This window comes from Salvelinus sp. IW2-2015, unplaced genomic scaffold (assembly GCF_002910315.2).
Source record: "Salvelinus sp. IW2-2015 unplaced genomic scaffold, ASM291031v2 Un_scaffold815, whole genome shotgun sequence".
Taxonomy (NCBI): domain Eukaryota; kingdom Metazoa; phylum Chordata; class Actinopteri; order Salmoniformes; family Salmonidae; genus Salvelinus; species Salvelinus sp. IW2-2015.
In genome coordinates this window covers 136,365-154,588 of record NW_019942621.1, presented here as the reverse complement: position 1 = coordinate 154,588, position 18,224 = coordinate 136,365, and the positions used below count along the sequence as shown (strand labels likewise).

The window sequence follows — 18,224 nt, the reverse complement described above, 5'->3', positions numbered from 1 at the left end:
CTATGTAGTGCACTATATTTGACCAGGGCCCATAGAGATCTGGTCAAAAATAGTGCACTATATAGGGATTAGGATGCTATTTGGGACGTAGACCCAGAGAGATACGGTATATGCTAAAAGACATGTCAGCATTGATAAACATCACTGCCATAGACAGTCTGACTGGCCAACGACCCAAACAATGCTCTGAGATAGGAAAAAGCACTATACTGTAAACCTGTATGCTGCATACTGTAATACACACGTGCACACACACACACACACAACCTGTTCATGGTACACAAATCCAGACATTAACCCAATAATCAAACATCTTCCCTTCTCACTATACCTCCATTCTTTCTCTCCTCTCCATCACCACTTCTCTCTCATATATCTCTCCATCTCTCTTTCTCTCTCCGCCATCTCTCTGTCTCTCCATCAATCCCTTCCTTCTCCCCCTCCCTCCATCTTTCCTCTCCATCTCTCCCTTTCTCCCTCTCTCTATCTGATTCTTATTTTCTTCACCTCCATTTCCCACCCTCTCTCCCTCCCTTTTTCTCTCTATCCCTCTTTCTCCTCTCCCTCCTTCTGTCTCTCTGTCCCATGTTGCCAGTGTGTGTGATGCCTCAGTGCCCTCAGTATTGTGGCTGGCTGCATTATGCCGGTGGGCGTCACTCTGCCCGTTGTCACGGCAGCATTGTGATGGGGGGGTGGAGTATTACAGTATCAATACCCTTCCACTGCAACAAAAGGACAGCAGCCACAGCCACATATATCACTGCACCTCTGCACTCCTTCCTCTCATCCCTTGTTTCGTCTCTCTTTCTCTTTCTCACCCCTGCCTTCCTCCATACTGCACGTCAATTCCCCCACCTAGCAATTGATTTCCTTCCATCTCCCTCTAAATATGTACATATTGATCCTCCATCCCTCTCCCTCCTTTCTCTCTTTTTTTTATTCTCGTTTTTACTTCAGCATCTATCAGATTTCATTCTCTCCATCCAGACCTCCCCTCCACCCCTCATTCCTTATCTAACTTCATTCTCTCTCTTTCTCCTCCTCCCACCTTCTTTCCTCATCTCTCATTTCATCACCCCTCCATCCATTCTCTCTCTCTCACTCTTTCGCTCTCTCTTCCCGCCTGTATTTTTTTGTTTGTCTTGTCTCAGTCACTCTCTGCATATTAATTGGTGTGTTTCTTCTGCAGCGGAGAAAACAATCAAAGTATCTCACACACACACACCACACACACACACACACACACACACACACACACACACACACACACACAACACAACAACACACCACACACACACCACACACACACAACAAAAATCAAAGCATCAGGGGTGGGTGATGATGCCATTGTGGCAGACACAAACATGTACACATATGCCGTGAACGCACACACCCACGTAGGACTATACAAAATAGACACACAATCACACAGACACAATACAGACACACATATGCCGTGACTGTACACACACACACACCTACACACACAGTCACGTCCATTCATACAACAAATACAAGTGTACTGCACATATGCCAATCACAGTCAAACACAATAGATGGCAAGATGATAGTAGATTATCATAGACAGGTGCACCGTCTCTAGTAATTATATATAAATGTATAACTCGTATTACTATTATAGATCATTGCGATGACTGTGATATCTGGTTGTTTTACCTACACCTTAGTTGAATACACTAGATAGAGCGTCTGCTAAATGACCAAAATGTAAATGTCAAGTATTTTTTATATAATATTTTACAATCAAGAGCAGGTTTCATTCATGTATATACTGAAGTTCCCTCTTGGAACACATAAGTAATAATATTCTATCCTATTCCATTATCTTCTATTCTATAGGTTTGTGAGAAAATAAGAGGGCTGTGTGATAAGAGCAGGAGAAATGACATGGTCAGGATGCTATTTACAGTAGCAGGCCACTAGACCTAAAGGGGACATCAGGTGAATGAAATACGAATGAAAATACTCCTGTGTGTGCATGTGTGAGCGCGTGTGTGTGCACGTGTGTGTGTGTGTGTGTGTGTGTGTGTGTGTGTGTGTGTGTGTGTGTGTGTGTGCTTAGGGGGTGATGAGGGATAAAGTTCAACCTCACCATTGAACGTCATCTTGACTCCTGTCTTTTAAATATAGGTATTATTACACTGTTATAGATAGTAGCAGAGAACTTACCCCAGTACCTGTTTTTATTGATAGGCATGATAATAAAACATCTCAGACAGATGGTGAAGTCGCTGCCTACCGGCCTCCCCGTGCAGGTATGCTCTTAGAGAGGTGCATTGTGATGGAGTGGCCTGTTAAAGGCAATGCACCTGCGCCTCCAGGAGCGCGAGCCCACGTGGGGTGAAGTTGCTTTTACCCACGTGTTGTGCTTCGGTGTGATTTAGAATAGAAGCATGATTCAGAGAAATTCCGAGTTTAACGTGAAACTTCCGATTGGAATGATGATGGAAACTAGTAATAGCCATACTTTTGGGTGGGAAACTTTTGTTTCAATTCATAGTGAAAGACACTTGTTAGTCACTTACACAATGAGTAAACCAAAACAGTTCTAAAACAGTGATAACCATACAAATCTTCTTTCAACTTGTGTAACTCTAAAACCACACGCTTCCGGGGTGGGTTATCAAAACAACATTTGGATACATCGCGTCAAACACATACTTTATAACATTTACGCACTTCGATAAGACACTTTCCCAAAAACTTATGTAGGCTATTTTTATATATATGCTGTGAAATAGAGACCACTTGATAGTGGTGCTATAATGTGTCGTTATTTTGGGCTGCAGCTGAACTGTCGCCCGCGTGTCAATGTTCTAAAATGGTGCTGTGAGATTATAATTACATTTGCAACCTACATCACTCTCCCTCCCTCTCTCATCGCTCCCCTCTCTCTCTCTCTTTCTCTATCTTATTCTCTCACTCACTCACTACTGCACAATAAATGGATCTTTGGAAAAAATGCGAGAGAGAGGGAGAAAGGGAGGAGAAGAGGGTGAGCTAAGGGAGGGGGGAAACGGCGTATGCTTGTATACAACAACCCTGATTTCCATTTTTTCCCCCAACTCGTAATGTATTTAATTCAAGTGAAACGTAATCATGACGTGTCGTGTCATTAATCCGCCCGCCGCCTTTCCCGTAAGTACATAGAGTCTTACTTTCATCATAAATATCTAGTTAATTTACAATATATACTATCCACACGTTTACATGTGCACTTTTATATAGGGTGGTATGGAGCTGCGGTTGTGTAGCACTATAGTAAAACCTCTCAAAAATTGTTGTATTTATCGCGAATGTTGTTGTCTTCATGAACAACAAATATGTGGCGACGACTTTTTTTGTGGGGGGGGGGCACATTCGGGTAATCATTCTATAACGTTAGTTGCTGTGATTGAAGCTTATTACGTCCATTTTTATCTTAGCATTTTGTTTACACCTTGCAGTTTCCATGCGTTAGTATAGTGGGTGGATTGTTGAGAGTGATTGGCGTGTTGTACTCTGTGTGGTGTGGTGTGTGTGTGTGCTGCATGTATGTTGCAGCACTTCGGCACTTTACTGTGTCATGTATGAGGCCGGTGTTGTATATGCGCGCGTGGCCGACTGTGCATGCGATAGCCCTATAAGCTACGGTATATCATGATGGAATAGTTTCAGCTATAACTTGGGGCCTAAAATGTCCTACTTGCAATGCCGGATAACATGTTCGCCTACACTGTAAATTACTTTATTATGTTTGAAGTGCACTAAAAGTCCACTTAAAGTGAACGCACAAGTGTAGCCTATTAAAGCCTATAAATTGTACAACTTTGATTAAGTTCTATATTTGATGTATTGCTCTAAGTAGGCCTATTAAAATCGTACTCTAAATGGCAATTGCATTCAACCATGCATGCGCATCGAGTTTGGTTCACATTAAAACATAAAAACGCAGTTTTGCCAAAAATAAATTGCATATCAGGATCAAGCAGCATATATTTGATTCGCGTCTTAACGCTCGAGAACCTTTGATCTTCGCGGACATATTTTTTGGTTAACTACATGTTCCAGTGTGATTTACAAAGCTGCAACGCGAGTACATTCCATTCAGAGACATTAAGACAGGTTTATTATTTTGTTGGAGACACATTGCGTACGGCACATTTTTTAAATGACCAGTTTAACCAAATGTAGGTAGCATCTATGTGTGCAGGCTAGGCTACACCTATCCAACTCTACCAAACGTTTTTTTTTAAATATCGTCCTCCCACTAGCCTACTACTATATTTACTTGGACGGTTCGTAGGCTATACTATTACAACCGGTAAACTTGTTCTAGCCTCACCTCTCATGAGTACGAGCTTCACTGTAGCTATTGGCTACCTTTCACCTTCTTCGGACTAGTTATTTCGCAAGAAAGTAGCAAGTGTGTTGCGTGCAACATTGTATCACATTCTGAAAACGCAAGTTGATATAAGATAGGCGATTCTTTTCTGTAGCCTGCCGTACGTGAGCTAGACAAAATGTGAGAAGGTCTGATTTAGTTTTAGGGTGATGGAGGGGGGAGATTGGCAGCGAAATTCAAGATGAAATCCATGATGGCACTTTTCTCGTCCCCCGATCCCTCGTCGCAACACTCATGTCTTATATCTCCTCCCTTTCAATCTTTTGTTATAGAAAATGTAGGAACAAAATGGATGAAGCATGGGGGAGAGATAGATAGGCTACATGACAAACAGAGAATAGACAACGACCGTGACTCCTCAACGGTTTTGAGATTTAAAACAATCTCGTTACTATGTTCACTTAGAGGATTTTAAAATCATATTTTACAAGCTTAATGTCTGGAGACCAGCTGCGAACGGGGCGCGTTTTTTTGGGGGGGTGGGACATTACGTATTTAGGCTGTGCACCCGCGCATTGTTTATTGATAGTTATTTATTTCATTATTGTGGCTTTTTAATTGAGATGGCCGCGAGAGAGAAGGCAGGGGGAAAGAACGACTGAAAATGGTTGCACGTTATTGACGCACATCATCATACAGGGCGAGGAGGAAATTCCTCTCCAGATAAGAGGCAGACGTGTCATCTGCGGTGACCGGAGTAGCACAAGACACTCCGGTCGCAGCCGTTTCAAATCCCACAGCCACAGAACAATGTCCCGTTTTCACCCTACCTACAATAGTTGTATTCCACACTGAAACTATTGTAATGTGATATAAGGTAGACTAACAGGCTACTGTAACCCATTCCCTTCCTGTCCATTTTGACATTTTCAGCTTGTAGTTTTTGATTTCCCCCTCAATCAAACTATGTAGATGAATTTATAAACATGCTTCTGCAACCTATAATGTATTTTATCCTTTCACATTTCTATACTTTTTGGAGAAGTGTCAGTTTGAGGGAACGAGTGTGTCATCTTTAGATGCTGTTATAAATCTAGATAGAATATTGGGGAATGGATTCAATGGGAAGGTGACCTTTTACCGTCTTGAAGCCTACATTAAAGAGATTCTGCAGAACGTTTGTATACATTTCAGCCAGTAGTTCTGAAAGTAACTCCAGAGCCAAAAGTGGTACCTGAAAATGTTGTACTACGTTACATCAAAGCTAGCTAGCACAGTGGATCTGGGCCGATTCCTGCTGAGAGTCGGGGCACTCGGCTGAGAGTCAGACTCTGCCGACGTCATGTGGCCCGAGTCTGGGCCGCCTTCGGCAGTATTACTTATGGCTAGGATGCGGGGATTGACCTCAGGCCGATTCTGGTGTGAGTTATCTGGCCCAAATGTATTACTTGGGGCTCCGGCCGATTCCGGTGAGAGTTATCAGGCCCAAATGTATATATTACTTGGGGCTCGGGCCGATTCCGGTGTGAGTTATCTTGCCCAAATGTATTACCTGGGTCTTGGGCCGATTGGGGCTACTCTCTGGCAGATGATTACACGGGCTGCTTTATATAATTAACATTTCATTATTTATTTTTCCATATTTTCTCATTGTTTCTATGATCAAAAAATACAATTAACATTTAAACAAAATTCTTTAAGAGTCCTGTGTAGTATTTTGATACTTTGTACAAGTCAATTAATAAGCATTAAAAACTTGGTGAGTGACGCAGCAGTCTAAGACACTGCATCGCAGTGCAAACTGCGTTGCTACAGATGCTGGTTCGAGACCCATGCCTGCCGCGACCGGGAGACCCATGAGGCGACTGACAATTGGCACAGAGTCGTCCGAGTTAGGGGAGGGTTTGGCCGGCCGGGATATCCTTGTCACATGCGCTATAGTGACTCCTGTGGTGAGCCAGGCACATGCACGCTGACACCTTCACCAGGTGTTTGGTGTTTCCTCTGACACAAAATGTTTTTTCTGTGGATGGGTATAATTTGTATGTATAAAATGTAAAATAGTAATATTTAAAATTACTACATCGGGTAATTTTGTATACATTTATTTATATTTGCATCGGGCCGCTTCTGGGGGGATTCTGGTAAAATGCCGGCAAAGTCGGCTGAATTCCGGTAGACGGAAACGGCCCGATGTACTTATGCCAATTCTGAGCAGTCATTCATTTTGATTCCGGGCCGAGCCCAACACCCGATTCCGGCCCGATTCAATCAGTTCCAGCCCCCCGGAAGAGGGCCGATTCCTCATTGCTAGCTGGGATATGTGCAGATATGTGCACCATGTCATTACTCTCTCGTTCTGCTGTATGTGCTAGCAATCAGTCAAATGGCAAGGGGCTGAAGCTGATTGGCTAGAACTTGAATTTGCTAGAGGTCTGGCCCATATGGGGAAAAATGGAGGGACAGCTTCCAGATAAACTGTCACTTTCAAACTAGGGATTTCGTGACTAATTGAGAGAAGACTGTAATTCTGCTCATAGATTATGCATGTATGAACTACACATTTGACACATCCAGCCCAAAGCGAGAGGTTTAAAAGATACTTAGTAGTCGTCAAAGTTCCCGGAGCATGTACTTAATGCAGTGTATCTCCTCAGAACAGCACTTTAGGGGTGCTATATCTAGATGCTCTCTCTCTCTCTCTCTCTCTCTCTCTCTCTCTCTCTCTCTCTCTCTCTCTCTCTCTCTCTCTCTCTCTCTCCCTCTCTCTCTCTCTCTCTCTCTCTCTCTCTCTCTCTCTCTCTCTCTCTCTCTCTCTCTCTCTCTCTCTCTCTCTCTCTCTCTCTCTCTCGGAGCGTCCCAATCAAGTGCCTGATTTAATTGGGTCATGAAGGGTCTGTGGGATAGATAGACAAACACCTGCTCGGCCTCCTTAGTGACATTTAAATCACTTACAAGCAATAATTTTTAGCCCTTCACCAAGTTTAGAGTAGCGTATTCCATCAACATTTTCAGCTCTCAAACCTTGTAAATGTTTTTGTAGCATACTAAGAAACCGTAATGGTGCAAGTAGACCTCTTAGAGTTAGAATTTCATAAGTTCTGAGATAACACATCCGAGAGAGAAAGTAACTAGTAATTACACTGTAATTAAGTTAATCTTAACTGTAGCCTCTACGCACCACATAACTGATGACTAAGTGTGGTGAGCGAAATATATGCTTGCGTACCAAATGGCACCCTATGTGGTAATAGGGAATAGGGTACCCTTTGGGATCCAATCTTTAAGTCAGTGTATGTTCCCCTGTTATAGGGGACATTAATTACAAGGGGCTCCCGAGTGGCACAGGCGTCTTAAGGCACTGCATCTCAGTGCTAGAGGCGTCACTACAGACCCTGGTTCGATTCCAGGCTGTATCACAACCGGCCGTGATTGGGAGTCCCATAGGGCAGCGCACAATTAGCCCAGAGTTGTCCGGGTTAGGGTTTGGCTGGGTTAGGCCGTCATTGTAAATAAGAATTTGTTCTTAACTGACTTGCCTTGTTAAATAAAGGTTAAATAAATACAAATAAACTTACTATAAGCTAGAGGCCAGCTTGCTGCTTGACCACCCAGTCTCCCAGACAGTGTCAATATTCATGATGTAATGGAATCTGTCTGGTCTAGCAGGCCAGTGGGGCTCAAGCTACCAGTTGATTCAGCTGAAAGACACACACATTCATGTTACAGAAGATGTAACACTTGTAACACATAAAAGTTACAAGGACACTTTTGAGGTTAGATTGGCCTAATTGCTATAGTTTTATGAAGCGTTATGTCTTGATAGAGATGTGATCTGCACATTTGAAGTCTTGAGTGAGAGACTCATCTATGGAATGTCTGCTAAGGAATCTGAGGTTTTTAATGCACACTAACATCTGCTTACAGCATTACACTTCCAGTTCATACTCAGTCTACATGTTACTTCTGCATAATCGTATGTCCCTTTGCATACTTCCCTTCATCTGGATGACAACTATAAAGAGGAAAAGGAGAAGAGGCAAGAACAGGGTCCTGTCCAGTAGACATAAATGTTAGCTTTTTTCGGTTGAAAAAACTTTTTCTACGTTGTGTCCTGCTGATCACCACCCAGTGGAAGGGGAAAGACCGAGTGAGAAGAGGGGAGGAGGTGAAGAGGAGTAGAAGAGGAGGTGAGAGGAGGAGGTGAAGAGGAGGCCAAGGGGCAAGAATCAGAAGACTGAGTCAGAGAAGTCAGATATCCCCCCATCACAAAGAAGGAGGGAGGGTAATGAAAGAGTCCGATACAGATAGTTAGAGGGAGGGAGTAAAAAGGAGAGAGGGGGTTCAGGGAAAGGTGAAATACAGGAAATGAATCCCGTCTGTGGGGAAGTTTTTCCGCGTGACCACGGCGATAAAAAACACATCAGGCTCTGAGTTACTGTACCACACAGAGAGAACACACATACACACACACTTTCACTAACACATACACACTTAAACACATACGCCCTCAGACAGACACTCTTTCACACTAACACACACTTAGACACAGGATCGATCACACACACCCTTAAAAACATCGGCCCTCACACACGTACTCTTCATTCCAAGACACATGTAAGCTTTAATGACACACGCACACTTACAAATGCAGGTACAAAAACGTACCCACTTAAGAATACAGGCCCTCAAAAGTCTTCCACATGGGCCTTTATGCAATACAGCACACACACACACACTATCACACACGCGCACCGACATACTTTGACTATAACGTGTACCCAAAGGCCATTAAGAAACTAGATGCAGAAGTCTCATACAACCCCTTTATCAAACATCTATCCATAGAAATCCTAATTCTCAGCTGCCTTCAGTAAACATGATGAGCCTCTAGACAATATTATAAATACATTAGAATCCACACCCTCGTATGAAGAATCGTAACGGCCATGTACGAACTTGCCTGAGCGGTGTCCAGCTCACAACCACAAATACAGTACCAGTCAAAAGTTTGGACACACCTACTCATTCAAGGGTTCAAGAAAAACATTTGAATGAGTAGGTGTACTTTATACATAGTTACATTTGTACATTCTTTCTGCACTGAGATATAGTCTTTCAAATACACATACTGAGTTGTTAACACGCTGTACCTACACAGTCGTAGTGATATGAGCACATTACATCTTTGATACTTGCATACATGTACTGTATATGGCCCAAACACTTGTCAAGCTGTACAATAAAATGAGTTCATTCACAGTAGTGATTTAAATATTTTACTGTATTGTGTGCGTCTGCCTGATACTAGGGAAAACATGAGTATAATTTTAAGCTTTCACAACTCTTGTAATCAGTCAGTTAGTGTATGCTTTATTACGGTTCCATTGGGATAATCTGCAATCCGATCAAGCACACATTCCTCATTCCTCAACAGAACAATTCAACAGACATTCATATGATAATGCCATCACATCAGACCATACGAACACACACACAGACACACCGTCCACCATCTATCTCCACACCACCACAATGAATAGCCACCTACAACAAAACCCCAGTTAACTATCTACATGACTCTTTTTTCATATTTGAAAAGGACAAATCACATCACCATCTGATCTTTTAATTCAGTTATGGTTCATTATCTTTCTCTGTCTCTCTCTTTCTCTTCTAACTCCCTCCTCTCTCTCTATCTCTCTCTTTCACTGTCTACCTCTTCCCTTCTTTCTCTCCTCGCCATTTTGGCAGGCCCCAATCTACCAGCTGATATCAGCATTCCCTGGCACCATGCCAACTGGCTCCGCCGCAGGACAGAAAGACAGAGGGAGTGAGAGAATGAAAGAAAATTAGTGAATAATAGAAGGAGGAGGGAGCGAGAGAGAGAATGAGAGAGAAAGAGAGGGGGATGGGAGGAGAATGGAATCACAATGAGGGAGGGAAACGGAGAAAGAAAGAAAGAGAGATGGGGAAAAGAAGGAACAACAATGGTGGATTAAGGAGAGAAGGAAGAGAAGGGGGAGAAGGAAGAGAGCGAGTATGATTGATACGGTGTGATATCCCTGTTTGTTATGGCGGAGCTAAAATGTCAACTGGCTTTTTGTGGTCCTGGCCCGCTGACACACACACTCACACAGTATATATGAACACACAGACGTACAGAGCATACACAAACCTACACACACAGACTGTTTAGCCATAATGATGATGACCTTGTATACGACCGTGTGTTTCAAGTGCTTCTTCTCTGATCTGTTACTAAAGTTGCGGGTGAAAACATGTCTGACATATAATTGGTGTCTGTTCTTGTAAACATTCAAATGCAGTGGGTTGTGTTATTTGTGTGGTTGTATGTGTTCAGATTTGTGTGTGTGGTTGGTTGTGATTCTGTAGGCTCAGATGTGTGTGTGTCTGTGTGAGTGTGTGTTCATTACTGAATAATACCTGTGCGTCAATCTAAGTAACATAATAAAAATTAAAAACCAGTCCATTTTTTGCATGGGCTGCATCTTAATCCACCACATCCGTCTTTGTCGGCCTTCCACATCTCTGGTTGAAGGTGGACAAATGCTTATGCTTCTAGATCTGACAGTGCAGCAGTATCTAACAGGTAATATCTAACAATTCCACCACAAAACCTAATACACACAATCTAGTAAAGGAATGGGATAAGAATATATAAGTATAAAATATATGGATGAGCAGTGACAGAGCGGCTAAGATGCAATAGATAGTAAAGAATAGATAGTGAAGGATACAGTATACATTATATACATATGAGATGAGTAATGCGAGATATGTAAACATTCTTCAAGTGGCATTATTAAAGTGACTAGTGTTCCATTTATTAAAGTGGCCAAATATATAAAGTCTGTAGGTAGGCAGCCGCCTCTCTGTGCTAGTGGTGGTTGTTTAACAATCTGATGGCCTTGAGATAGAAGCTGTTTTTCAGTCTCTCGGTCCCAGCTTTGATGCACCTGTACTGACCTCGTCTTCTGGATGGAAGCGGGGTGAACAGGCAGTGGCTCGGGTGGTTATTGTCCTTGATGATCTTTTTGCCTTCCTGTGACATCGGATGCTGTAGGTGTCCTGGAGGGCAGGTAGTTTGCCCCCGGTGATGTGTTGTGCAGACCGCACCACCCTCTGGAGAGCCCTGCAGTTGAGGGCGGTGCAGTTGCCGTATCAGGCGGTGATACTGCCCGACAGGATGCTCTCAATTGTGCACCTGTAAAAGTTAGTGATTGTTTTCGGTGACAAGCCAAATTTTTTCAGATTCCTGAGGTTGAAGAGGCCCTGTTGCGCCTTCTTCACCACACTGTCTGTATGCGTGACCATTTCAGTTTGTCAGTGATATGTAAACTGAGGAACGAAAAACTTTACACCTTCTTCACTGCTGTCCCGTCAATGTGGATGGGGGGGTGCTCCCTTTGCTGTTTCCTGAAGTCCACGATCATCTCCTTTGTTTTGTTGACGTTGAGTGAGAGGTTATTTTCCTGACACCACACTCCGAGGGCCCTCACCTCCTCCCTGTAGGCTGTCTCGTCGTTGTTGGTAATCAAGCCTACCACTGTTGTGTCATCTGAAAACTTGATGATTGAGTTGGAGGCGTGGATGGCCACACAGTCGTGGGTGAACAGGGAGTACAGGAGAGGGCTGAGAACGCACCCTTGTGGGCCCCAGTGTTGAGGATCAGCGGAGTGGAGATGTTGTTTCCTACCTTCACCACCTGGGGGCGGCCAGTCAGAAAGTCCAGGACCCATTTGCACAGGGCGGGGTCGAGTCCCAGGATCTCGAGCTTAATGATGGGTTTGGAGGGTACTATGTTGTTGAATGCTGAGCTGTAGTCAATGAACAGCATTCTTACATAGGTATTCCTCTTGTCCAGATGGGTTAGGGCAGTTTGCAGTGTTATGGCGATTGTATCGTCTGTGTACCTTTTGGGGCGGTATGCAAATTGAAGTGGATCTAGGGTAACAGGTGGAGTGAAGGTTATATGATCCTTGACTAGTCTCTCAAAGCACTTCATGATGACAGAAGTGAGTGCTACGGGGCGATAGTCATTTAATTCAGTTACCTTAGCTTTCTTGGGTACAGGAACAATGGTGGCCCTCTTGAAGCATGTGGGGACAGCAGACTGGGATAGGGATTGATTGAATATGTCCGTAAACACACCAGCCAGCTGGTCTGCGCATGCTCTGAGGACGTGGCTAGGGATGCCGTCTGGGCCGGCAGCCTTGCGAGGGTTAACACATTTAAATGTTTTACGATCACTCTATGGAAAGAGACTCTCACGAACACAATGGTGTTCTCTATACGAGCCCCACAGTGTCACGGGACTCGTCTGAATGTAACCGGTACCGTTTTTAATTTTTATTATGGAAGTATGGAGGTCGTTTTGTGCCCACCCCCCGAAAAAAGGGGTTGAATGTGTGTCCAAAAAACAAAAATATTTCCTGAGCTTTATTTTATCTCCTAGATATAGGAAATACACTTCAAAACCTTATTCCTTATGATTTATTTTTGACTGTCTGTTTTGCCATTTATGCCATCAGTGCATTTCTATAGTAGTAAATGTCAAATTGAATATTTTATCAAATAATGTTTCAAATTAAAATATATGTTTTAATACTTACAGGGGTCCTAAAATTCTAAATCAAATTGCTAAATGATCATTGGTATGACCATCCTAAAACAATTCCATATTTAGGCTTAGACTTTTAAAGGTTAAGCTGCTACTGTATGAGTACAGAGGAAGGGTGTGTGGGGAAGTCAAAACATCTCGCGCCCATCCTGTTTGGGACAGTCCGTGTCCTGTGGTGCGCTTAGCTCACACACACAACACACACGCCGTGAAATGAAAACACGCACACACACACACACCCCCATTCATATACACAGACATCAAACATATGGTTAAGTTAACATCAAACAGGTGATCAACTGTGACACATTTAAGCACACACACACCTGTAAAAAAAGAGAGATAGACAGACTGACGCATGTACGCGCACCACACACACACACACACACACCACACACACACACACACACACACACACACACACACACACACAACACACACCACACACCACATGGATGAACAATATGTTATTTTTTCGGTATAATGGAATATGCAGCAGGAGGAGTTATAATGTAAAAATAATGTGTGTTTTAACATATTTTTTTCAACTATGTGATAACATATTGACTGTGTGTGTTTCTCAGAGCACTAAAGGAGGCCCCTCTGGCCAAGACACTGAAAGCATGGCATAGCATCACACATACTACTGGTGAGTTCTGTACAGAACACCGGAAGAATTATCACTGAATCATCACAGTGAATTATTGTAAAGTTGGTTATGTGTAAATGAATCCCAAAAGGGATGGGTTGCCAACTAGCAATTTAACACGAAAATAAAAATGTCATTCATTATCGCTCCCATACTCTCAGCAATGAAGCAGTATGAGAAACAAACTGTTCGTCATTGCCTTGCATCATGTAATTTAAATATCCAGAATGGATAGTGTTAAGGACTGCCACTCTGATACCCTCTTCCTGTACTTTCTTTCTGAAGATTTAAAACATACAAATCAAGTCCTTTCCTTGTTGATCTTTAATGACAATTTGAAATTTTTCTCTCTCTCAATCTGATAACTGCCATGTCATCACCTGGACTCTCTCTCTCTCTCTCTCTCTTCTCTCTCTCTCTCTCTCTCTCTCTCTCTCTCTCTCTCTCTCTCTCTTCTCTCTCTCCTCTCCTCTCTCTCTCTCTCTCTCCTCTCTCTTCTCTCTCATCTCTCCTTCTCTCTCTCTCTCTCTCTCTCTCTCTGTCTCTCTCTCTCTCTCTCAGAGAATGGATTCTCCTCCTGAGTGTGTATTGGCTCTGTCCTGTGAGCCGCCCCAGTCACCCACTACACTACCATCTCTGGACCAGCAGTCCCCTGGCCCCCTTCACACTTGCTCCCAACTCTCCCCTTTACACAGCCTCCTGGACCTGCCTGTCCCCTTCAGTCCCACAGCCCTGTCCCACACCCCGACCTCCGACACCCCAGACACCACCCCCTACTCCCCCCTCTCCCCCTTCCCCCTCAATCACCACAATGAAGAAGAGGAGGGTGAAGAGAGGTTGTCAGGCCCTCTGTCCCCCACCCCAGCCATTGCTCTCTTCCCCGGGGGTCTTCGGGAGGTGTGTAGCCCCTCTCTGGAGAGCTCTCCTCCATCCACTCCGACATCGTCAGCCCCTCTCTCAGGGTTCGGGGCCCTGGAGCTGGCTCTGTCCTCCGGGCAGCAGGGTGCCACCTGTAGTGATGAGCTGGACCTCCAGCTCTTCCATAACGACGGGGGGAGTCTGTCAGGATCGATTCCTGGGATGGTGGGTGTTTCTGGGGGTGTGGCTGGGCTCAAGTTCCCCTGCTTGGTGTGTGGGAAGAAGTTCCGCTTTCAGAGTATCCTGTCGCTGCACGCCCGCGCTCACAGTCTAGACAGGGACCGCCGCGCCTCAGCTCTGTACCGGACCGGTACCGCGTCCGGTAGCATCATTGGGACGGGGTCCAAGCCACATCTCAAGACCCACCAGAACCACAAGGATGTCGGGCAGAACCACTACAGCCCCCCGCTGTCTGGATCTCTCACCCAGGGCCTTAGAGGGGAGGACAGGGACGGTGAAGCCCTAGAGGAGGCTCTGCAGATGGATCACCAGACCCTCCAGCAGTTCCTGATGGATGACTGCACACAGCTGACCCCTCTGCTGACCGAGGAGGTGCCCCTCTCTCTCTCTCTCACTTCCCCCTACTCCTCCTGCGGCCTGGGTGGTATGGGTCCCATCATCTTGGAAAAAGCTACCGCCGTCGCAGCGCCCGCGTTCCGCTGCCATGCCTGCAAAGGTAAATTCCGCACCGCCTCGGAGCTGTCTCGCCACGTCCGGATCCTCCACAACCCATACAAGTGCACCCTGTGTCCCTTCTCAGCCAGCCAGGAAGAGCGCCTCGCCGCACACCTCCAGGACTGCCACCCCTCCCTGTCCTCCCTGTCCCTCTCCCCACCTGTGGAACTCCCCACCCTGCCCCCCTACACCCCCAGACACCCCCCCATCGTAACCACCACCACTACCATCATCCCCACCCCCATCCCAGACACTCTCGTTCCCACCCCCACCCTGGCCCCAGGGGCTCCGCCTCTGCCGGCCTTCCGCTGTGAGACATGGCGGCCCAGCGCTTACCCAGTCCGGTTCCTGAAGGGCCCACATGAGGAAGCACCAAGGACTCTCTGCACCACAAATGTCAGGTGTGCGGGCGTGGCTTCAAGGAGCCCTGGTTCCTCAAGAACACATGAGGTGTGTTGACCTAGTGGTGTGTGTGGTCGCTGTCAGCATATTCTGTAATAGCAGTGTCCAAACTATGGATAGATGTGTTGTGGCCACTTATTAAACTTTGTTTACGGTGCACCTCAAACAAGCTGGGCCTGAAGGCTGGTCTGGTGGGGCAGGTGGCCCCTTGCGCGGGGCGCTGAACAAGGAGCGGCCCAAAGGCTTCAGCACACAACCAGGCCTCAACGCTCTCTACTCCAGCCTGCCTGCTGCTCTGGTGGGGGCGGAGGTGGTGGTGGTGAAGGGGGAGAGGCGGGCGAGGAAGGGAGCGACCGGGACGGCGCCGAAGGTCTTAGTTAAATCTGCCATCGTTAGGCTACCGGGTTGGCCTAGCGACGGCGGCGCCAGCTGCATGGAAACGACTCCAGGCAGTAAGGCTTCAGTTGCGAGAAGGGGAACGGTTAACGGGGAGGAGGAAGAGAGGAGGAGGAGAGAGACAACAGATGAGGAGACCAGATAGCCATGTTGCAGGTTGTAAGCTCGTAGGCCTGTAGCAGCTCAACAGGCCAGCAGCGCCAGTCACGAGCCCCATCCAGGAAGCACCGTGGTGGGGAAATGAGCAGGTCAGGGCCTACTCGTGGAGGTCTGGATCCCGGAGGAGCGCCGTCCTCGAGCCCCATGGGAGTGCCCCGACTGTGGGAAGCTGTTTCCGGAGCCTGCAGCAGGTTGGTGCGCACGCCCGCGTCCACGTCCAGCGGCCCCAGAAGAGCCCACGGTCACCCTCCGCGCCAGTTCGGGGGAGCGAGGAGGATGAGGGGGGAGCCGGGGGCGCAAGGACGAGAGGAGGAGAGGAAGGAGTACTGAAGAGACAGGGATCCAAACTTCAAAGTGATCTCAGCATCAGCATCAACTATCAGTCGCGGAGGGTATCCACTCAGTGATGTCACAGTTTTCCAGGTACCGGGACATGACTTCACCCAACAAACGTCTCCATATGTCTTCCGTTTGTTTACATTTATTAGGAGAAAAATAAGACTCAAATAAAAAAGCTTTGAGGAAAGAGTGGTGAGTGTAGATGCTAGCAAACTCAATTAGCTATCAATATCACTCGCTAAATTCTTCCATTGTCAAATTCCTGATCCCGTCTTCTCTATTTTCCCTCCCTTCCTCTCTCTCCCTTTTCTCCCTCTCTCTCCTCCCAATTCTATCCTCCATCTTCCCCTCTCTTGCTCTCCTTTTCCCCTCCCTTCTTCCTCTTTGCTCTCCCCCTCTTTCTTCTCTTTCTCTGTCCCGTCCTCTTCACTCTCTCTGTTCTCCCCTTCCCCCCCTCCCCCATCCTCTCCCTCCCTCTCTCTCTCTCCAGTAGGAGATGGTCTTGTCTGGCTCTTCGTCAGGCTCTTCGGTGAGCTCTAGGGAGCGTGGCCGAGGCCGGGTGTGAAAGACTGCCCTATTGCAGTAAAGCTGTCCGCTCTTCCCATCACCTTAAAGTGCATCTGAGAGTTCACACAGGTGAGCCTGTCCACTAGCCCCCCCCCCCCCCAACCACCAACCAACTCACCTAACAAGGCTGATCTCAAATCAACCCGCTAGTCCCTAAAGCCCTTACACTCTAGGCCTAGGACGCGTTATGCCGTATCTATCCAACTAGGCCTAGGCACTCCTGAGATCTGATGATAGGATAAGATACAGTATAAGCGTTTATGGTAATTAAACTTATCTCACTTTTCTGATTGGCTGTGTGAAAATTCGCACATACGCTTTCCCACCTGTTCAATTGAGAATTCTCAAATGGCTTAGAAGTAAAAGGCGCTAGACATCCCTTTTGGATTCAGATAAAATAATACTAACAATAAATCTACCTTCTAGCACCACTAAACTTCAACTAACCTAACTAACCCTTAACCCTATATCGGGACTTAACATCTAATTACCTGCAGTACACCATTCAATTCCTAAATTCTCTATTAAAGTTGCTGATTCTTAGACACAATCCTCTGCTCTGTCTGTTCAAATTCATTTGGTAAATAATTATACTTCAGTAAATTGCCACTAGCAGTATTTACTTTCAACAACTTTCCCGTTTGAGTTCTGATGGGGTAATTACATGGAACGTTCCTCCTTGTCACTCTAGTAGGGGCTCTCGAGTGCGCAGACGGTCAAGACACTGCATCTCAGTGTAAGACGGTGTCACTGCCAGTCCCATGGGTTGAATCCAGGCTGCATCACATCTTGGGCCGTTGATCAGGAGTCCGACTAGGGGCGGGCCGCACAATTGGCCCCAGTCTGTCGCCAGGGTAGGCCGTCATTGTAAATAAGACATTTTGTTTCAAAACTGACTTGCCCTACTAGTTAAGTACAATTAAGCCAGTCAGGGTTCTAGATTGTGATGGTAGTCTGCACACTTGTGTATGATAAAATGTGTACTAACAATCCTACATTTCCTAAATACATTCAAAATATCCAAGGTATAGATCTCTCTCATGTAATTCTATTCGGTATTTTAAATAATAAAACCTAAATTGCAATTGGTCAATCGAAGCGCTGGCCGTAGCGCTATAGTTCGGGAGACT

General features: G+C 45.7%; 1 protein-coding gene across 1 annotated transcript in view; it reads left to right on the top strand.

Moving 5' to 3' along the window:
* The first annotated feature begins 2,960 nt into the window (after window positions 1-2,960).
* The window catches only part of LOC112068980 (zinc finger protein 219-like), a 24,363-nt gene continuing 9,099 nt past the window's right edge, over window positions 2,961-18,224 (top strand). Inside the window, exons 1-5 of the mRNA XM_070438356.1 lie at window positions 2,961-3,159; window positions 13,574-13,638; window positions 14,200-15,541; window positions 15,834-16,003; window positions 16,212-16,580. Of these exons, the coding sequence (XP_070294457.1) occupies window positions 14,203-15,541; window positions 15,834-16,003; window positions 16,212-16,580 (1,878 nt within the window). The 5' untranslated portion in view covers window positions 2,961-3,159; window positions 13,574-13,638; window positions 14,200-14,202. The remainder of the gene's footprint in view (window positions 3,160-13,573; window positions 13,639-14,199; window positions 15,542-15,833; window positions 16,004-16,211; window positions 16,581-18,224) is intronic.